Raw genomic sequence first — 15,699 nt, 5'->3', positions numbered from 1 at the left:
CGGTTGTTTCAAAATTTTAATTTTGTGGTCAAATAATTTATTTCCTTGTTATTTTCGGTCCGTAATACGATATTCTTTAATTGGATACCGGCTCTGAATGAAGACGGTTTTCTACGGTTTCCCTCAGGTTTGACAATAGCACATTGTGCACGCGGGGCGGAAGTTCAATATTGCAAACGAAAGTAAGTTACAGACTCGGGTTTCGAATACTCGATCCCAGTTACGTACATACTGTCCCACACATCGTGCGTTTCCACTCCGTCAAAAAAAAAAGTTACGTACATACAATGTTTTTAGCAACTCCCAATGGAAACAGTATGTAAATAGATATAAAAAAACAACATACATACATACATACATACAATCACGCCTGTATCCCATAAAGGGGTAGGCAAAACACATGAAACTACTAAAGCTTCAGGGCCACTCTTGGCAAATAAGGGTTGAAAGAAAACGAAACTGTGACATTGCAGTGACAGGTTGCCAGCCTCGATCTCGCCTACGCCACAATTTAACCCATATCCCATAGTCGCCTTCTACGACACCCACGGGAAGAAAGGGGGTGGTGAAATTCTTAAGCAGTCACCACACGGGTACGGGGGTTTCTATTTGTAGAGGTTTACAATGTTCATAACTATTCCAAATTTCAAGTTGATAGCATTAGTAGTTCTCGAGATATTTAAGAATGTGACAGACGGACAGAGTCGCACCTTAAGGGTTCCTGTTTGTACCTTTTTGGTACGGAACCCTAACAAGTGCAATTTTTCCATATTGATAACTAGAATTCTCCTGTGGCTTCGCCCGCGTACTAATCTAATCTTAAATTTGCTTTTTATCATGAATAAACGTTTGCGAGCGATATTACATATTTTTAAATCAAAGGAAAAATTCACACCTCCGGCCGATTTTTGAATCTCACGGCGTTCGAATTCAGAAAATTGTCACTGAAAATAGTAGGCAATTCATCGTTTTCAATCGGTATTTTAGTGACAGTGAGACTCAAAAATCGGCCCCTGGACTCGAACCTGCGACTTCTGGCCTTGCCGGGGCCATCGCGCTTCCAACTGCGCTACGGAGGTCGCAGGTTCGAGTCCTGCCGGAGGTGTGAATTTTTCCATTTTTCCTTTAATTTAAAAATATCCTCCTCCTTTTTGCTGTGTACTTAACACAGCAAAAGGGAATGTACAAGTTTCTAATGGGGTGGCAACGCGCATGTGACACTGTTTGCGTTGCATGCGTTCATAGGTTACGGTGACCGCTTTCCATCAGGCGGACCGTATGCTTGTTTGCCACCGACGTAGTATAAAAAAAAATATGTAATCTATTCTTGTTTTCCCATACAAATTTTGGACCCCCATTTCACCCCCTTAGTAGGTGAATTTTGGAAAATCCTTTCTTAGAGCTGCTCTACCTATACCTACAGTATAAGGAACCTACGTGTCAAATTTGAAATCTCTAGGACCAGCGTTTTCGGCTGTGCGTTGATATGTCAGTCAGTCAGTCAGTTTCTTCTTTTATATTTAGATAGACACTTCATCATCCTCTTATCCCGGCATTTGCCACGGCTCATGGGAGCCTGGGGTCCGCTTTGACAACTAATCCCAAGATTTGGCGTAGGCACTAGTTTTACGAAAGCGACTGCCATCTGACCTTCCAACCCGAAGTCCGGTTTCCTCACGATGTTTTCTTTCACCGAAAAGCGACTGGCAAATATCAAATGAAATTTCGCAGATAAGTTCCGAAAAACTCATTGGTGCGAGCTGGGGTTCGAACCCGCGACCTCCGGAACGAAAGTCGCACGCATTTACCGCTAGGCCACCAGCGCTTCTTATTTAGATAGACACTTAATTAATAATAAAAAAAAACATATTCTCTCATTTTTCACGTAAAGTAACAAATCTACCTAAAACACTAGTTGGGGTAATTTCGAAATACAGAAATGCTCGGGTAATTTCGGAAGGGGAATCTGGATATGATATGATAGGTAGATATACTGGTGATGATTCGACCTACGAAATTAGACGACTTTCGAAATTACCCCAATGCACCCTATTACAAATAGTTTCTAAAGAAAAACGTATTTAACTGATTTTCCCATACATATTTTGACGCTATAACACTAAAAAAAAGTAAGTTTTTGAACCCCGCACATATGTCTCGCTTGTTCCAATCTCCTTAACACATACTGTCAAGATTGACGTTTGGCTGGACCCCCCCCCCTCCCTTTTAATAAACTGACGTAATATGTAGATGACCCCAATGTTAAGGAAAATTATACTTAGGTAACTATCTAAGATCTACGATTTTAAAGTTTCAATTCAAGTTAATTCTTTCTTTGCGATTTCTTCGAAACTAAAACTTTCCAAAACCATACCTAAAGTTGAGGCCAATGACCTTTCACCTTAGCTTCTAGGGAAAGTACAAAAACACTCACTTTTACGCGTTTCTATTAACAAAACAATCTTTTACAAATTGACTATTAGCATTTTGGCTACTGTTTATTTTAATTTTCCCGTGTAGTTATTTCATCGACTGAAACTATCAATTTTACATTATTTTGACGTTTTTCTTGAAAGCACCCTTAAGAATTTCACCACCCCCTTTTTCCGTAGGTGTCGTAAAAGTCGACTGTGGGATATGGGTTAAATTGCGGCGTAGGCGAGAGTCTGGCAACCAGTCACTGCAATGTCACAATTTCGATTTCATTCAACCCCTTTTTGCCAAGAGTGCCACTAAAACTTAGTAGTTCATGTGCTCTGCCTACCCCTTTATGGACACAATCGAATTCATCAACATGACCCGTTAAAGCTACTCAAAAAATAATGTTCATAAAACCCGTTAAAATGCTCATAAAATATGTACAAGCTTCATTTGATACGTAAACAAACCTAACATGAATAAACATTGACAATAGCCGCAGTGTACTATGCCTACCGTTACCGCCATCTGTTGAGCAAAAGCTGCACCCGCGTGACACATATTGGGACTAGTCTAGTCTAACAGTAATCTAGCTGTCTAGCTCACATCTACTGCTTAATAGCCTTGAGAACGCAATTATATCAATTAAAAATAATTAACTGAGGTCAAAGACTCATCATCCTAGGAATCTAACTGTTTTCATAGGTTTAATTAGACTTTAAATCCACTTAGATATACTTTAACGAATTTCTTATAAAATGCATTATCAAATATTTCTTATTAGCTACTAAACATCAGTAATTTAAAATATGTTAAGTAATGTCAGCAATGTTACCAATAATGAAGTAATTCTAACGGTAAACGCAAATTGACAACAGCGCCATCTGCCGGCGAGTAGCGTCGCGTTTTAGCCCAGTACCGTTGGGACCGTTGCTTGACACAGTTCCCTCACAGCTGATCGCCGCTGTGTGACGTAGGCATGAGAAAGTTAAGTATGTGTGCGTGAATCCGGGATGCTACTCCGTTAGTCTTTACAAACCTGTTTTTGAACCGGCCAGTGTTAAGAGACATGTAATCTTTAGAAAAACGTTCAGGAACTGGTTCATTTTAAACTGGTCGTTTTACCAAGTATATCAAGACCTGTCTAATGCATGTAAAGGGTGTAACAGACGGGCGTCAAGTAAAGGTGGATGTGTATAAGTGCTTTTATATGTTGTGTAATGGGCACCTCTTTGTGAGGTATTTTGTATGGTGCCTTTGTTTAGTTAGGTTTGACTAGAATTTTAGACACTAAAATAGGCAATTTTGTAACTTTGATATAGCGTATAGGGTAGATAGTCCACTATCATATGTTTATCATAGAAATATGGCCATAGGTCTGTATGCCTCCCTTTTTCTCCAACGTGAAGAAAAAGGATGGCATGCAGCCTATGATCATATTTAATATGATAAACATAATATATGATAGTGGACTATCGGCCTAAGAGGAATGTCTCTGAGATAGCTATTTGGTTTTCTGTAGGTAGGTATAAGATTTATTGATATTATTTATTTATTTAACCTTTATTGCACAACATAAAGTACAAATGTCGAACTTAATGCCTTAAGGCATTCTCTACCCTTCAACCATTGGACCAAACAGAAACTTACAATTGGTGCGAAAAATAAAACAGAAATTTAAATAGATATAAGTCACTATTATCTTTAGTCTATACACCCTGTTTTTATTGAATTCCGTTAACTTTAAGGGAAGGTATTAAAAATAATTATTTTCTCTAAGGAACCATTGTCTTAACGCTTACGGTTATCGAGTTATTAAAAAAATAAAGATAACTATTGAACACGTGTGTCTTTACCAATTCCTAGTGTTATTTGTTTTGACATGTGCCGTCAATCACTTGACACTAACTTGAATGTTATTCTTAAGGGTCTCTCACACTAATAAATTCATTTATTATGCATGAAAACACGGGTGGGTGAAAATGGGTGAAAACAAAAAAAAACACGGTGTATACTAGAGATGGGCCGAATATGGACTTTGCCGAATACGAATATTCGGCCGAACTTTCAGTTCAGCTCTTACCGTACCGAACATTCGGCCGAATATTCAGTTACATCATATTTTTTAAGAGGATCGACTAAAACTATATTAAATGACTAAAATTATATTATTATTATTATTTATTATTCTCCACTACCTAGGTTGTCTGGAAGAGATCGCTCTTTAGCGATAAGACCGCCTCTTGTTTTACCTCTTAAGTTGTTGTTTATACTTGCTATGTTGTTTCGTGTATTGAGGTGTGCAATAAAGAGTATTTGTATTGTATTGTATTGTATTGTAAGTGATTGATAATCGTTACTTATTATGTTACTACAACTATGTTTTTATGATTTAGTGGATAACTAAAACTTAGTTAAAACAACTCTGAATTCTTCTCAACTCTTAAACTACCTACGGTTTTTTTAACTTAAAAAAAAAAAAATTGTATTTATATTTTGACGCATAGGTTTCTCTTTATTTAGCAGTTCCTTAAAAAACTACTAAAATAGGAGCTTATTATCCAATGGAAATTATTTACTTTGTTTATTCGGTAAATATTCGGCAATGCAACCGAATAATTCGGCCGAATATGAACAATTAAAAACTTGCCGAATATGCCGAATACCGAATATTTACCAAATATTCGGCCCATCTCTAGTGTATACTTATGTTCTATTTTAAGAAACTTGAATATTTGGTCGCGCATAAATGATAAAACATCGGCCCTATCGCTTACTGATAGTATAGGGACTTATGTTCTATTTATCGCGCGAAGCAAACTGGGCTGGTAATGTTCTTAACCCACTCTAGGTATTTACTAATTTTACTATTTTCTTTTTCAGGTAAGATTACAAGAAAAATTAAGTCCTCAAACTTTTTGGAAACAAAAGACGGAATCCATAGGTAAATATTAAATATAAATATTATAAGACATTCTTACACAGATTGACTGAGCCCTACGGTAAACTCAAGAAGGCTTGTATTGTGGGTACTCAGACAACGATATATCACAGAATATATAATAGTATTTTATTTTTTTATTTTTATTTTTATTCATAATAATTAACACAGCATGACAGATAAACCAAAGCACTGTGAAAATACATATATGATCCCTATATATACATAACGGGAAAAAGTTAACATACAATAAACACTAATATGGCACAGAAGAAGGACGAACATCCATCATCTCGCTGAACCTCAGACATTCATCACGTACAACCATCCATCTACTAGCAAACACATCACATTCAGGCGCTGATGCGAGGAGTGAATTCAAGCTGTGTAATGCTCTAACAAAAGGAGAGTTCCTTCTCGACACTGTTCGGGAACTTGGCACTGACAGAAGACAGCGGTTTCGAGGCCGAAACTCAAATTTAGACGGTATCGGGACAAGCAGCCGTACTACTTGGTGGTATATATACATATAATATGACGACCAGTCTGGCGCAGTCGGTAGTGACCCTGCCTGCTGCGCCGCGGTCCCGGGTTCGAATCCCGGTAAGGGCATTTATTTGTGTGATGAGCATTGAGCACAGACATTTGTTCCTGAGTCATGGATGTTTTCTTTGTATAATTTATTTGTATATTATATATATCGTTGTCTGAGTACCTGCAATACAAGCCATCACGAGCTTACCGTGGGACTCAGTCAATCTGTGTAAGAATGTCCTATAATATTTATTTATTTATATACAAATAAGTACCTACTTATAAACATAGAAAACGTCCATGACTCAGGAACAAATATCTGTGTTGTTCATCACACAAATAAAAGCCCTTACCGGGATTAGAACCCAGGACTCGCGGTTCAGTAATAATAATAATAAATAAATAAAATCAGTAAATAGGTAAGTAGATGAAACTATAGACTGAACCAGTAATCAGTAATCTTTATTGGCTTATGTCGAGAAATCTACCTAAATTGTAAATCCATCTGAAAGGCATGATTGTATAAAATACTGCAAAATACGGTTATGTCAAAGAAATACATGCTACTGACTTAAAATTTATTATTTATGAATAAAGCACGACACTTAAAAATAAAGTATAATATTAGGTATTTAAAAGCTCCTAGTTTTAATAGTATTTTTCAGTTTTTTACGCACTAGTGCGAGAAGTGGTTCATTATATGCCAGCAGGCCTAGCACATGATGGCCGCGGGAGTATGTCGCCGCGAGATAGACTACCTGTCCTTATGTCATTAATACAATTAGACAAAGACGTGTCATCTATCTCGCGGCGACATACTCCCGCGGCCATCATGTGCTAGGCCTACAGGTCGAAACTTCGGAGGCTCATCTGTACTGAAAAACGTCGTACGATAGACGTGCGAAAAGGAAATTCGTACACAGAGAAATTTGCATTGTGAATTTAACAAGTTCGACTTGTTGCGGTTTATCCGTTTGAATCAGCCAAACGTATGTTTAAAACAATATGTGTCAGGTTGTTTTTATAAAATCGACTTATTGATTGAAACATATTGCCGATTAAAATGACAAGTAGCTTGTTGTTTGAACCAAAGAGCACGTAGGCGCTATTTTAACCAAAAAACTTGTTGAACGAACATGAAAACTGGTTGTATTTTCTCTCAGTGTAATCCCCCCCCCCCCCCGTTCGTAATTCGTACTCGTGTTTTAAATTATCGCCACTCGTTTCGAACTTCCTTTTTTACGCACTTGTATCGTAATGTACTATTTCAGTACAGATGGTTTTTTTTTACGCACTAGTGCGAGAAGTGGTTCATTATATGTCAGGTCGAAACTTAGGAGGCTCATCTGTACTGAAAAACGTCGTACGATACACGTGCGAAAAGGAAATTCGTAACTCGTGTCGATTTAAAACACTCCCTTCGGTCGTGTTTTAATTTATCACCACTCGTTTCGAACTTCCTTTTTTACGCACTTGTATCGTAATGTACTATTATATCATCGTTATATAATATAGAGGTTTTCAGTCGAGTATAATGTTTAGGCCACGAAGCTTGCCGAGTGGCCTAATATTACAGGACCAGGCCCCGTAGCCGAATGGCATTTCTCCGACGCCAAACGAAAGCGATACGCCGCTGGCTCTGTCGCGCCAATACGCAAGCGCGATAGAGATAGATATCTACTAGCGCTTCGTTTCGTGAGCGTTTCGTGAGCGTTTGTGCCATTCGGCTAGCCACCCTGTAATGAAATTATAGTTGACTAAGTGTCAACACTGATAAAGTCAGCACTTAAAGTTTAGTCTGTGGTGTCATAATTGACAGATTAAAGTAGACGAGAAGAAAAATGTTGTTTAGTAAACCGTCCCACTTTGTCGGTTACCATTAAGGCGAGATTTGCTTGTATCTTTATTGAATAAACTGACAAAGTGGCTTTATAGCAATTGACAAAGTGGGACGTTTTCACGTGCACACTCAATTATGTTGCTTATGTAACAATAGCGCAATTAAGAATATTTTTTATAATTAAAATCATTTGAAAATGTACACGTTTGCGTCAAAACCAATTTATTGCATTTTAATCATGAAAATCGATACCTCGTCGCGTGCACATGTCATGCATTTCTTCTCAAATTACTCACTTAATGTATAATTTATATAAATATGCACTTTAAATATAAGAGTTTTGAATGATTCACGGTTATTTTCATTAGACTTATATTGACCGGGATATAGACCGTGATTACCTTTTTGATTTTTGTCATCATGATGCATGCAACTGCGTCGAAATATCGGGAGCTCGACAAAAATCAAAAAGGTAATCACGGTCTATATCCCGGTCAATATAAGTCACTTTAAATATGCCTATAACTATCATTTATACTCTTAGCAGGGCATTTTCAGTACAGATGGTGTTTTTTTACGCACTAGTGCGAGAAGTGGTTCATTATATGCCAGGTCGAAACTTCGGACGGTCATCTGTACCTACTGAGAAACGTCGTACGATACACGTGCGAAAAGGAAATTCGTAACTCGTGTCGATTTAAAACAATGTACTATTCTAAGGTAGGTAAATTATGCTTTTCGCTCAGAATCACGAGGACAAATAACAGGAAGAAAATAATGGTCCCAAAATTTTCTATAACATATTTTTAATAGGTATAGTACATACTTTCCACTTTATACTTTATATGCTTTCTACTTTGTAACCGCTGTACTTAGTGTTTGAAAAATGGTAACGAAGTGGAAAAATTAATTTTTTTTACTTAGCGGGATCGAAAGGGCTCGTGATGCTGTGTTCAACATTAAATTAATCTGTTACAACATGTGTTTGCTGAATTTTGACTTAAAGTTTGTCAGTTTGATTTATGTTAGTCCATACTTTCTAACAATGTCATTTGATATTTGCCAGTCGCTTTTCGGTGAAGGAAAACATCGTGAGGAATCCGGACTACTTCCAATAAGGCCTGGTTACCCTTTGGGTTGGAAGGTCAGATGGCAGTCGCTTTCGTAAAACTAGTGCCTATGCCAAATCTTGGGATTAGTTGTCACAGCGGATCCCAGGCTCCCATGAGCTGCGGCAAATGCCGGGATAACGCAAGGAGGATGATGATGATGACTTTCTAACATTATAAATGGGAAAATTGCTTTATAAGTGGAGATTCATTTTAGGTGGATCTTTTTGTCTCTCTCTAACCCCCCCTCTACCCTTAAAAAAGGGGGGGGGTTAATTTGTATGGAGCATTTCACAATTTTTGAATTTAACGCGAGATACCCCCATTTGCCAGAATTTCATTTGCCATAATTTTATTTGCCATCCTATTCAACAATCATAATATTGTTTCTCATAACATCTTATGTTGGTCACCACAATTTTTGTAGCTTCCACATAAAAAACTCAACTTTAACTTTCACTGCATCATTTATTTCATAATAAAAGTAAAAAATACATTCAATCCGCCTACATATTTTTCCCCATTTTCTTTTCTTCTCTATTTTCTATTGTTTTTCCACCATAAACAAGTTATAGACTTTTTACTTTAAAGTTTCACATACAAAAAGTTTTAATACAAATTAAACTTGTGTTCTGTTCTGAACATATTGGGGGCCAGGCCAAGCAATAACAAATATGTACAACGTTAAAAACGAACTAAAGTTGAAAGCTAATTGTGTCAATTAACATAAATTAAACAAAACACTTATCTACTTAACTATAGTCAATCGGTAAGGGACATATTTTAGTGACACTCATTTTTACAATAAAACCCTTTGTATGTTTTACATGCAAGGCTCGGACCTTACCATCCTTACCGGGTTGAACATCCACAATCCGACCTACTGGCCAACACAACGGAGAGATATTATCTTCCCTCAACAAAACTAAAGATCCTATTTCTAAGTTAGGAGTCCATTTGAAATGGACGAGTCATATTAACACGATCAAGAGGCAGAGAACCCATTAATTGAGAAGCATGTTTCGCCTTAATTCTAAAGCATTTTATACATTTATACAGAACATATTTGAGTTCCCTATTTGCATTCATAATCCAATATTTTTCATTAAGGGTACTCAACAACAAAGTGGTACTAGCATGTTTCAATCTTAAGTACTCATTATGAATAATAATTTTAGTTACATGAGAACCTTTCGGCAATACAATCGGATGTTTTTGGTCATAGGATAATCCTGTATTTTCTAATCTACCGTAATAACCCTTCAGAATCAAGAAAGGGATGCAAACTATTCAAGCTAGATCTCAATGGCAAGTTGTTATTTAAGTTATCAATATCATTACTAAAAAACTTTCTTTGTTCACATTTAATTATTATATGCAAAGCACAATCTAGTTCTCGAGGAGATAAAAATCCCTGACGTTTGTTAGTATTTACCTTTTTACAATTAAATACAAATCTAAGAAGATATGCTACAATCCTTGTTAATTTGTTAATACTTGAATGTTTCTGTATCAGATCATGAATAGAATTCGAGCTTACATCAACACACGTACTACAACATTAAGTTATAGGCCTTAACTCTGGCATGTCAGAAGATTTGAAAACATCATCTTCTAGTCTTGTGATGGAAATTAGGATTTTTCCAATATTTGGGGCTCTACACCACGAGATAACATATCCGCGGCATTGTCCTGAGTATTTACATAATGCCATTCAAAGCCGGAGGATAACTTTTGAATCTTGTCAACTCTGTTACCTACATACACGTTAAGCTTTAATACTGGAAGTGTTTTTAACCATGCCAGCAGAATCATAGAATCACTGTAAAGATACACATTTACCGAGTATTTCAAAAACAAAGCGGAATACACCTTCCGAGCTAGAATCGCAAGTAAAAGCGCGCCATTCAGTTCCAATTTTGGGACCGTTAATTGTAATTTATCCTTAGGATTGATTCGGGACTTTGAACATAAAAGGTTCACCGAAACCCTGTCCTCAGTATCAATTACACGTAAGTACAAACAACATCCATGAGCAGCATTGGAAGCATCCGAAAATCCTACTAACTCCAACGATTTCACTCCGTGAACATTGATATTCCTGCCAATAGAAATATCAGACATCTGAACTAAACTATAGGCAAAGTCAACCCATTTTTTATTTAGATCCTGAGGTAGAAAATCATCCCATTTTAACGATTCGAACCAAACCTGCTGCATCAAAATCTTTGCCTGCACTAACACAGGGCCACACAATCCTAACGGATCAAAAAATTTGCTTATGAAACTAAGCATTTGACGTTTCGTATACTTTTCTTGAACCTCCTTAACAGGGCACTGCATGTGAAGAGTATCAGTAATAACATCATATGTCAGTCCAAGAGTTTTGACATATTCATTATTTTTGTCAAAGCTCCTACTGTCGAGCTGCTGCAGCTCGACTGGAATGTCGCTCAATATTTCCCTATTATTAGAGCACCATTTGTGGAGAGACAAACTACCCAACCTCATGATATCAATCAACTCCTTTTTCATCTGACAAAGCTCATCAAAATCATTTGAACCACACTGAATGTCATCCACATAGCAAGTATGCTTCAACACAAACGAAGCCAAAGGATATTGGCCCTCGTATCTTTGAGCTAGCTCTAACAAACACCTACATGCCAAAAAGGCAGAATTTTTTAACCCATAGGTTACTGTCTGCAACTGCACACATTTGACTGACTCGTCAGGAGAATCACGCCACAGAATATTTTGCAAACAACGATATTTATCCTCAATCAAGATTTGCCGATACATAGCCTTTATATCACACAATAATACATATTTGAAAGTTCTGAATAAAATCAGAATTTCAAAGAGATCCTTTTGAACCACGGGACCATTTATTAAAATATCATTCAAACATATACCATTCTTTGTGACAGCACCAGCATCAAAGACAGCCCGAACAGGTGTTGTTTTACTGGCACTAATTACAGGGTGGTGGGGCAAAAACATGACATTTCCCGCATTAAGGTCATAATTAGACATGTCAAAATATTTGGCATGACCTTGATGTATATAATCATGTATAAATTTTTTATACTTTTGACTCAAATCAACATCTCGCGCAAACCGCTTTTCTAAATTGTAAAGTCGTTGCAAAGCGCTACTAAAAGAATCGCCTAACTCCAATTTATCCATATCAACCTTCACCGGCAAGGCTACAGTAAACCTGTCATTTTCCAACTTAACAGACTCCTGAAAAATCTGTTCAGCCTGCTCGGCCTCAGTACCAGTCTCTTTGATGATATTAGGTACCTTCTCACAATCCCAAAATTTCGACATTATATCTGCAATATCTTCGGAAGCCTCACAATTCCTTGACAGGGAGGAAACTTCAGTTTTAAAACAAGGAAAGGGAGCTTGTAAATCATCTTCTACAACATTATTACAAGTAAATGCCTTACCTTTGGAAGCAACACAAAAGTTACTTATAGACTTCTTGCCAGCAGGGAAGGGCAGCCTCCCGCCTACAATATGACCGAATCTCGTCTTCACCAAGTAAGGACCCACAGGTGTCAGCTGCCTGCAGACATACTGGAACGCCTGGAAAAAGACATCGGCCCCTAATAATAACGAATTCTCACTCGATTCATTAAACTTCTCATCAGCCAATTCGGCATAAGATGGCATATTAAATTGAGAAGTATCAAATGACTGCTGTGGAAGGGCCCGAGTAACCCTTTTTGTTACACAGCATGACACTTCAACCTTAAAATCACCTACAGTCGAATAAACAACTAAATCCGCCATCTTTGCAATTTCATTATCCTTATCACACACACCAGTTACTACCTCATCAGATCTGTATGCCGAAACACCTACCTCATTTATCAGTTCCTCACTAACAAAATGCACCTGTGAGCATGAGTCTAGCAAGGCCCTAGCATGAACAAAAGTGCCATCCTTTTTCTTTAGTTTAACAATTATGGATGGAAGCAATATACTGGCCTTCTGCGGCCTAGCAGAAAAGCTCACAGTTTTAGATGAGTGGGTAGGCAAGCAATGATCATCAGTATTGGAATTGTCACTCACCTTCTGAGAGGCTTCATCAGCTAAGGAGACATTAGTTACTTTTCCTGTATTTGGAGAATGTAATAATGTATTGTGCAATTCATGACATGTGGCACATTTCAACTTCAGTAGACATCTACCCTGATGACTATTGAGACATAACTTACATAATTCATTGGCCTCAACAATCTCGCATCGCTCCTGGTAAGGAAGCAACTTGAACTTGGGACATTCATATATTTTATGAGAATTCTGGCAATACTTACAAGAAACTCCCATAGTGGCCGCGGCACTCACAGTAGACTTTACTGTCTTCTTGGGCTCCTCCGTACTGGTAGCTTCTAAGGCAATCGCTCTCTTTTCTAGGAAAGTAAGGAATTCACACAATTTAGGAACCTCTTTCACATCACGTTCAAGATGAAATCCACGGTATGTATAGGAATCAATCTTCTTAGCTAAAATATTAACCAATATAGTATCCCAGAACTCAACTTTCTCATTTAAGTTTTTCAAGGCTGCAAGATGCATATTTACAGTTGACACTACAGACCGCAGGGCAGAAGCTGTACACTTTGTCAAAACTGGCATGTCAAGAATGCTATTTACATGAAAATTTACAATTTTAGGTATGTTATTGTACCTATCATCAAGGAGCTTTAGAGCTACTTCATAATTTTCATCATTTAACATCAAGTTTTTTATCAAGTCCAAAGCTTCCCCTGCTAGAAAGGACCGCAAATAATACAATTTTTCGCAAGTGCTTAACTTCGCATCCTTATGAATGACAGCTCTGAACATATTTACAAATGGATGGTAATCCATAATGGATACACCGTCGAAGGTTTTTATATTAATACAGGGAAGTTTTTTAAACTTACTTGTTTCCAGCTCGGAGGATGGAGTCGCCTGTGCAGCCGGCGATACTTGTTTTAAACGAGTCTCGATTAGTGCAAGACACAAATCCCGCTTGGTCTCGTAGGATTCATATGATTCGTCATCCTCCGGCTCTAACGCCAGGATGGCCCTATTGCACAACTCATAATCATTAAAAGATTTTATCAACCTCTCTTTTTTCTGCAAAATCAATTCGATAGAAGCAGTTTTAAAATCCTCTGACATACAGAAAGTTCCGATGCGCGTTATCGCGCCTTTATGGTAGCCCCGATTGGCCTTCAACTGACTCAATTCAGACGACATATTGTACAATTTACACTAAATGTTTACATAAGTCACTAACATAACTACACAATTGTATTACGATAAATTAATACAAACTACGCCCGCCTTTGAACGTCGCGAAAACTTTTGAAACACACCGACGGAGCGTTCACACTGACAGTTCTGCCGGCCGAAGAGTTGAACGTGAGCGGGTACGTTCGGATACTCGTAACCCGTTGCTGCAGCGTTGACTGGAACCGCGTACTCCAAATCACTGCACGGACGGCGACTTCTTCGGACAGGATGTTCGATAGCGCCCTTCTAGTGCTGGCACAATTTTCAAATAACGTTTTGTCCAGCTAACATCATCGATGGTTTTAGTAATTTCGACAAAATTTTTGAAAGCGACTTATGAGGAAAATCTTGAAAATCAATTTAATTTGTAAATCGTAATCTTCTTTTAACTTTTATGTTCAGCAAACAGCTTATATTTTTCACAACTCACTATTATCTTCTACAACTCACTTCTTCACTTAATTCATCTCCATATCTCGAAGGACCATTTTATGTTGGTCACCACAATTTTTGTAGCTTCCACATAAAAAACTCAACTTTAACTTTCACTGCATCATTTATTTCATAATAAAAGTAAAAAATACATTCAATCCGCCTACATATTTTTCCCCATTTTCTTTTCTTCTCTATTTTCTATTGTTTTTCCACCATAAACAAGTTATAGACTTTTTACTTTAAAGTTTCACATACAAAAAGTTTTAATACAAATTAAACTTGTGTTCTGTTCTGAACATCTTATGCCATAATCATTGTTTACTATATTAATCTAGTGCCAGAAACTTTGTTTCCCATAAAGTCAGTTTCCATAATGTCATTTGTCAGAATCATCGAAATCCGTAATTACCACATTCCATACCATCATTTGTCATACAAATTAGCGTCCAGAAAAGTCAATTTCCATAATGTGCTTTGGCAGAATCGAAAACTACTATAATAGGTACTAGGAGGACTAGAGAATGAAACTGCTATCAGAAAGTAGGTTAGGTTAGAACTGTGACCCCCTGAAAAATGAAACTGCTATCAGAAAGTAGGTTAGGTTAGGTTAGAACTGTGAACCTCTGGAAAAGGAAACTGCTTGAAAAGTAGGTTAGGTTAGGTTAGAACTGTGACCCCCGGAAAATGAAAATACTATCAGACAGTAGGTTAGGTTAGAACTGCGACCCCCTGGAAAATGGAACTGCTATCAGAAAGTAGGTTAGGTTAGAACTGTGACCCCCTGGAGAATGAAACTGCTGGAAAAGTAGGTTAGGTTAGGTTAGAACTGTGACCCCTGGAAAATGAAACTGCTATCAGAAAGTAGGTTAGGTTAGGTAATAATATGGGCAACAATTAATATGGCAATAATTGCTTATGGCGTTTGAATATTCTATGAAACCATATTATTGCACTTAATAATATGGCTAACAAATAGTATGGCATTGTATGATTATGAAAGGTAATATTCGGATAAACAACGAGTATGTCATATGATTTTTATGGTAAACAAATCATTCGGGCAAATGAAATTTAGGCAAGTTAGATTCGGGCAAATGAATATTATGTTAAATGACTGTCGGGCAAAC

At 37.3% G+C, this 15,699-nt stretch overlaps 2 protein-coding genes across 4 annotated transcripts in view; one reads left to right on the top strand and one right to left on the bottom strand.

Annotated features, from left to right (window-relative positions):
- LOC125238863 (probable nuclear hormone receptor HR3) overlaps positions 1-15,699 on the top strand; it is a 243,604-nt gene that overhangs the window by 44,215 nt on the left and 183,690 nt on the right. The gene's annotated exons all lie outside the window — the stretch shown is intronic.
- LOC125238865 lies at positions 12,107-14,217 on the bottom strand. Its single transcript, XM_048146338.1, has 3 exons — positions 13,783-14,217; positions 13,171-13,266; positions 12,107-12,436 (listed from the first exon to the last, which is right to left on the bottom strand). The coding sequence occupies exons 1-3, from the start codon at positions 14,099-14,101 to the stop codon at positions 12,318-12,320; spliced, it is 534 nt and encodes a 177-aa protein (XP_048002295.1). The 5' UTR covers positions 14,102-14,217; the 3' UTR covers positions 12,107-12,317.

The sequence above is a fragment of the Leguminivora glycinivorella genome, chromosome 24 (assembly GCF_023078275.1).
Source record: "Leguminivora glycinivorella isolate SPB_JAAS2020 chromosome 24, LegGlyc_1.1, whole genome shotgun sequence".
NCBI classification, from domain to species: Eukaryota; Metazoa; Arthropoda; class Insecta; order Lepidoptera; family Tortricidae; genus Leguminivora; species Leguminivora glycinivorella.
The sequence above is the reverse complement of the archived record's forward strand: the minus strand, read 5'-3'. Positions and strand labels throughout refer to the sequence as shown.

Coding starts and splice junctions, on each gene's coding strand:
- LOC125238865 (XM_048146338.1), bottom strand. CDS start 14,101: ATGTCGTCTGAATTGAGTCAGTTGAAGGCCAATCGGGGCTACCATAAA. Junction 13,267..13,782: donor ATCCTCCGAGCTGGAAACAA/GTAAGTTTAAAA, acceptor TTACTTTCCTAG/AAAAGAGAGCGATTGCCTTA. Junction 12,437..13,170: donor GGCCACTATGGGAGTTTCTT/GTAAGTATTGCC, acceptor GTCTTTTTCCAG/GCGTTCCAGTATGTCTGCAG.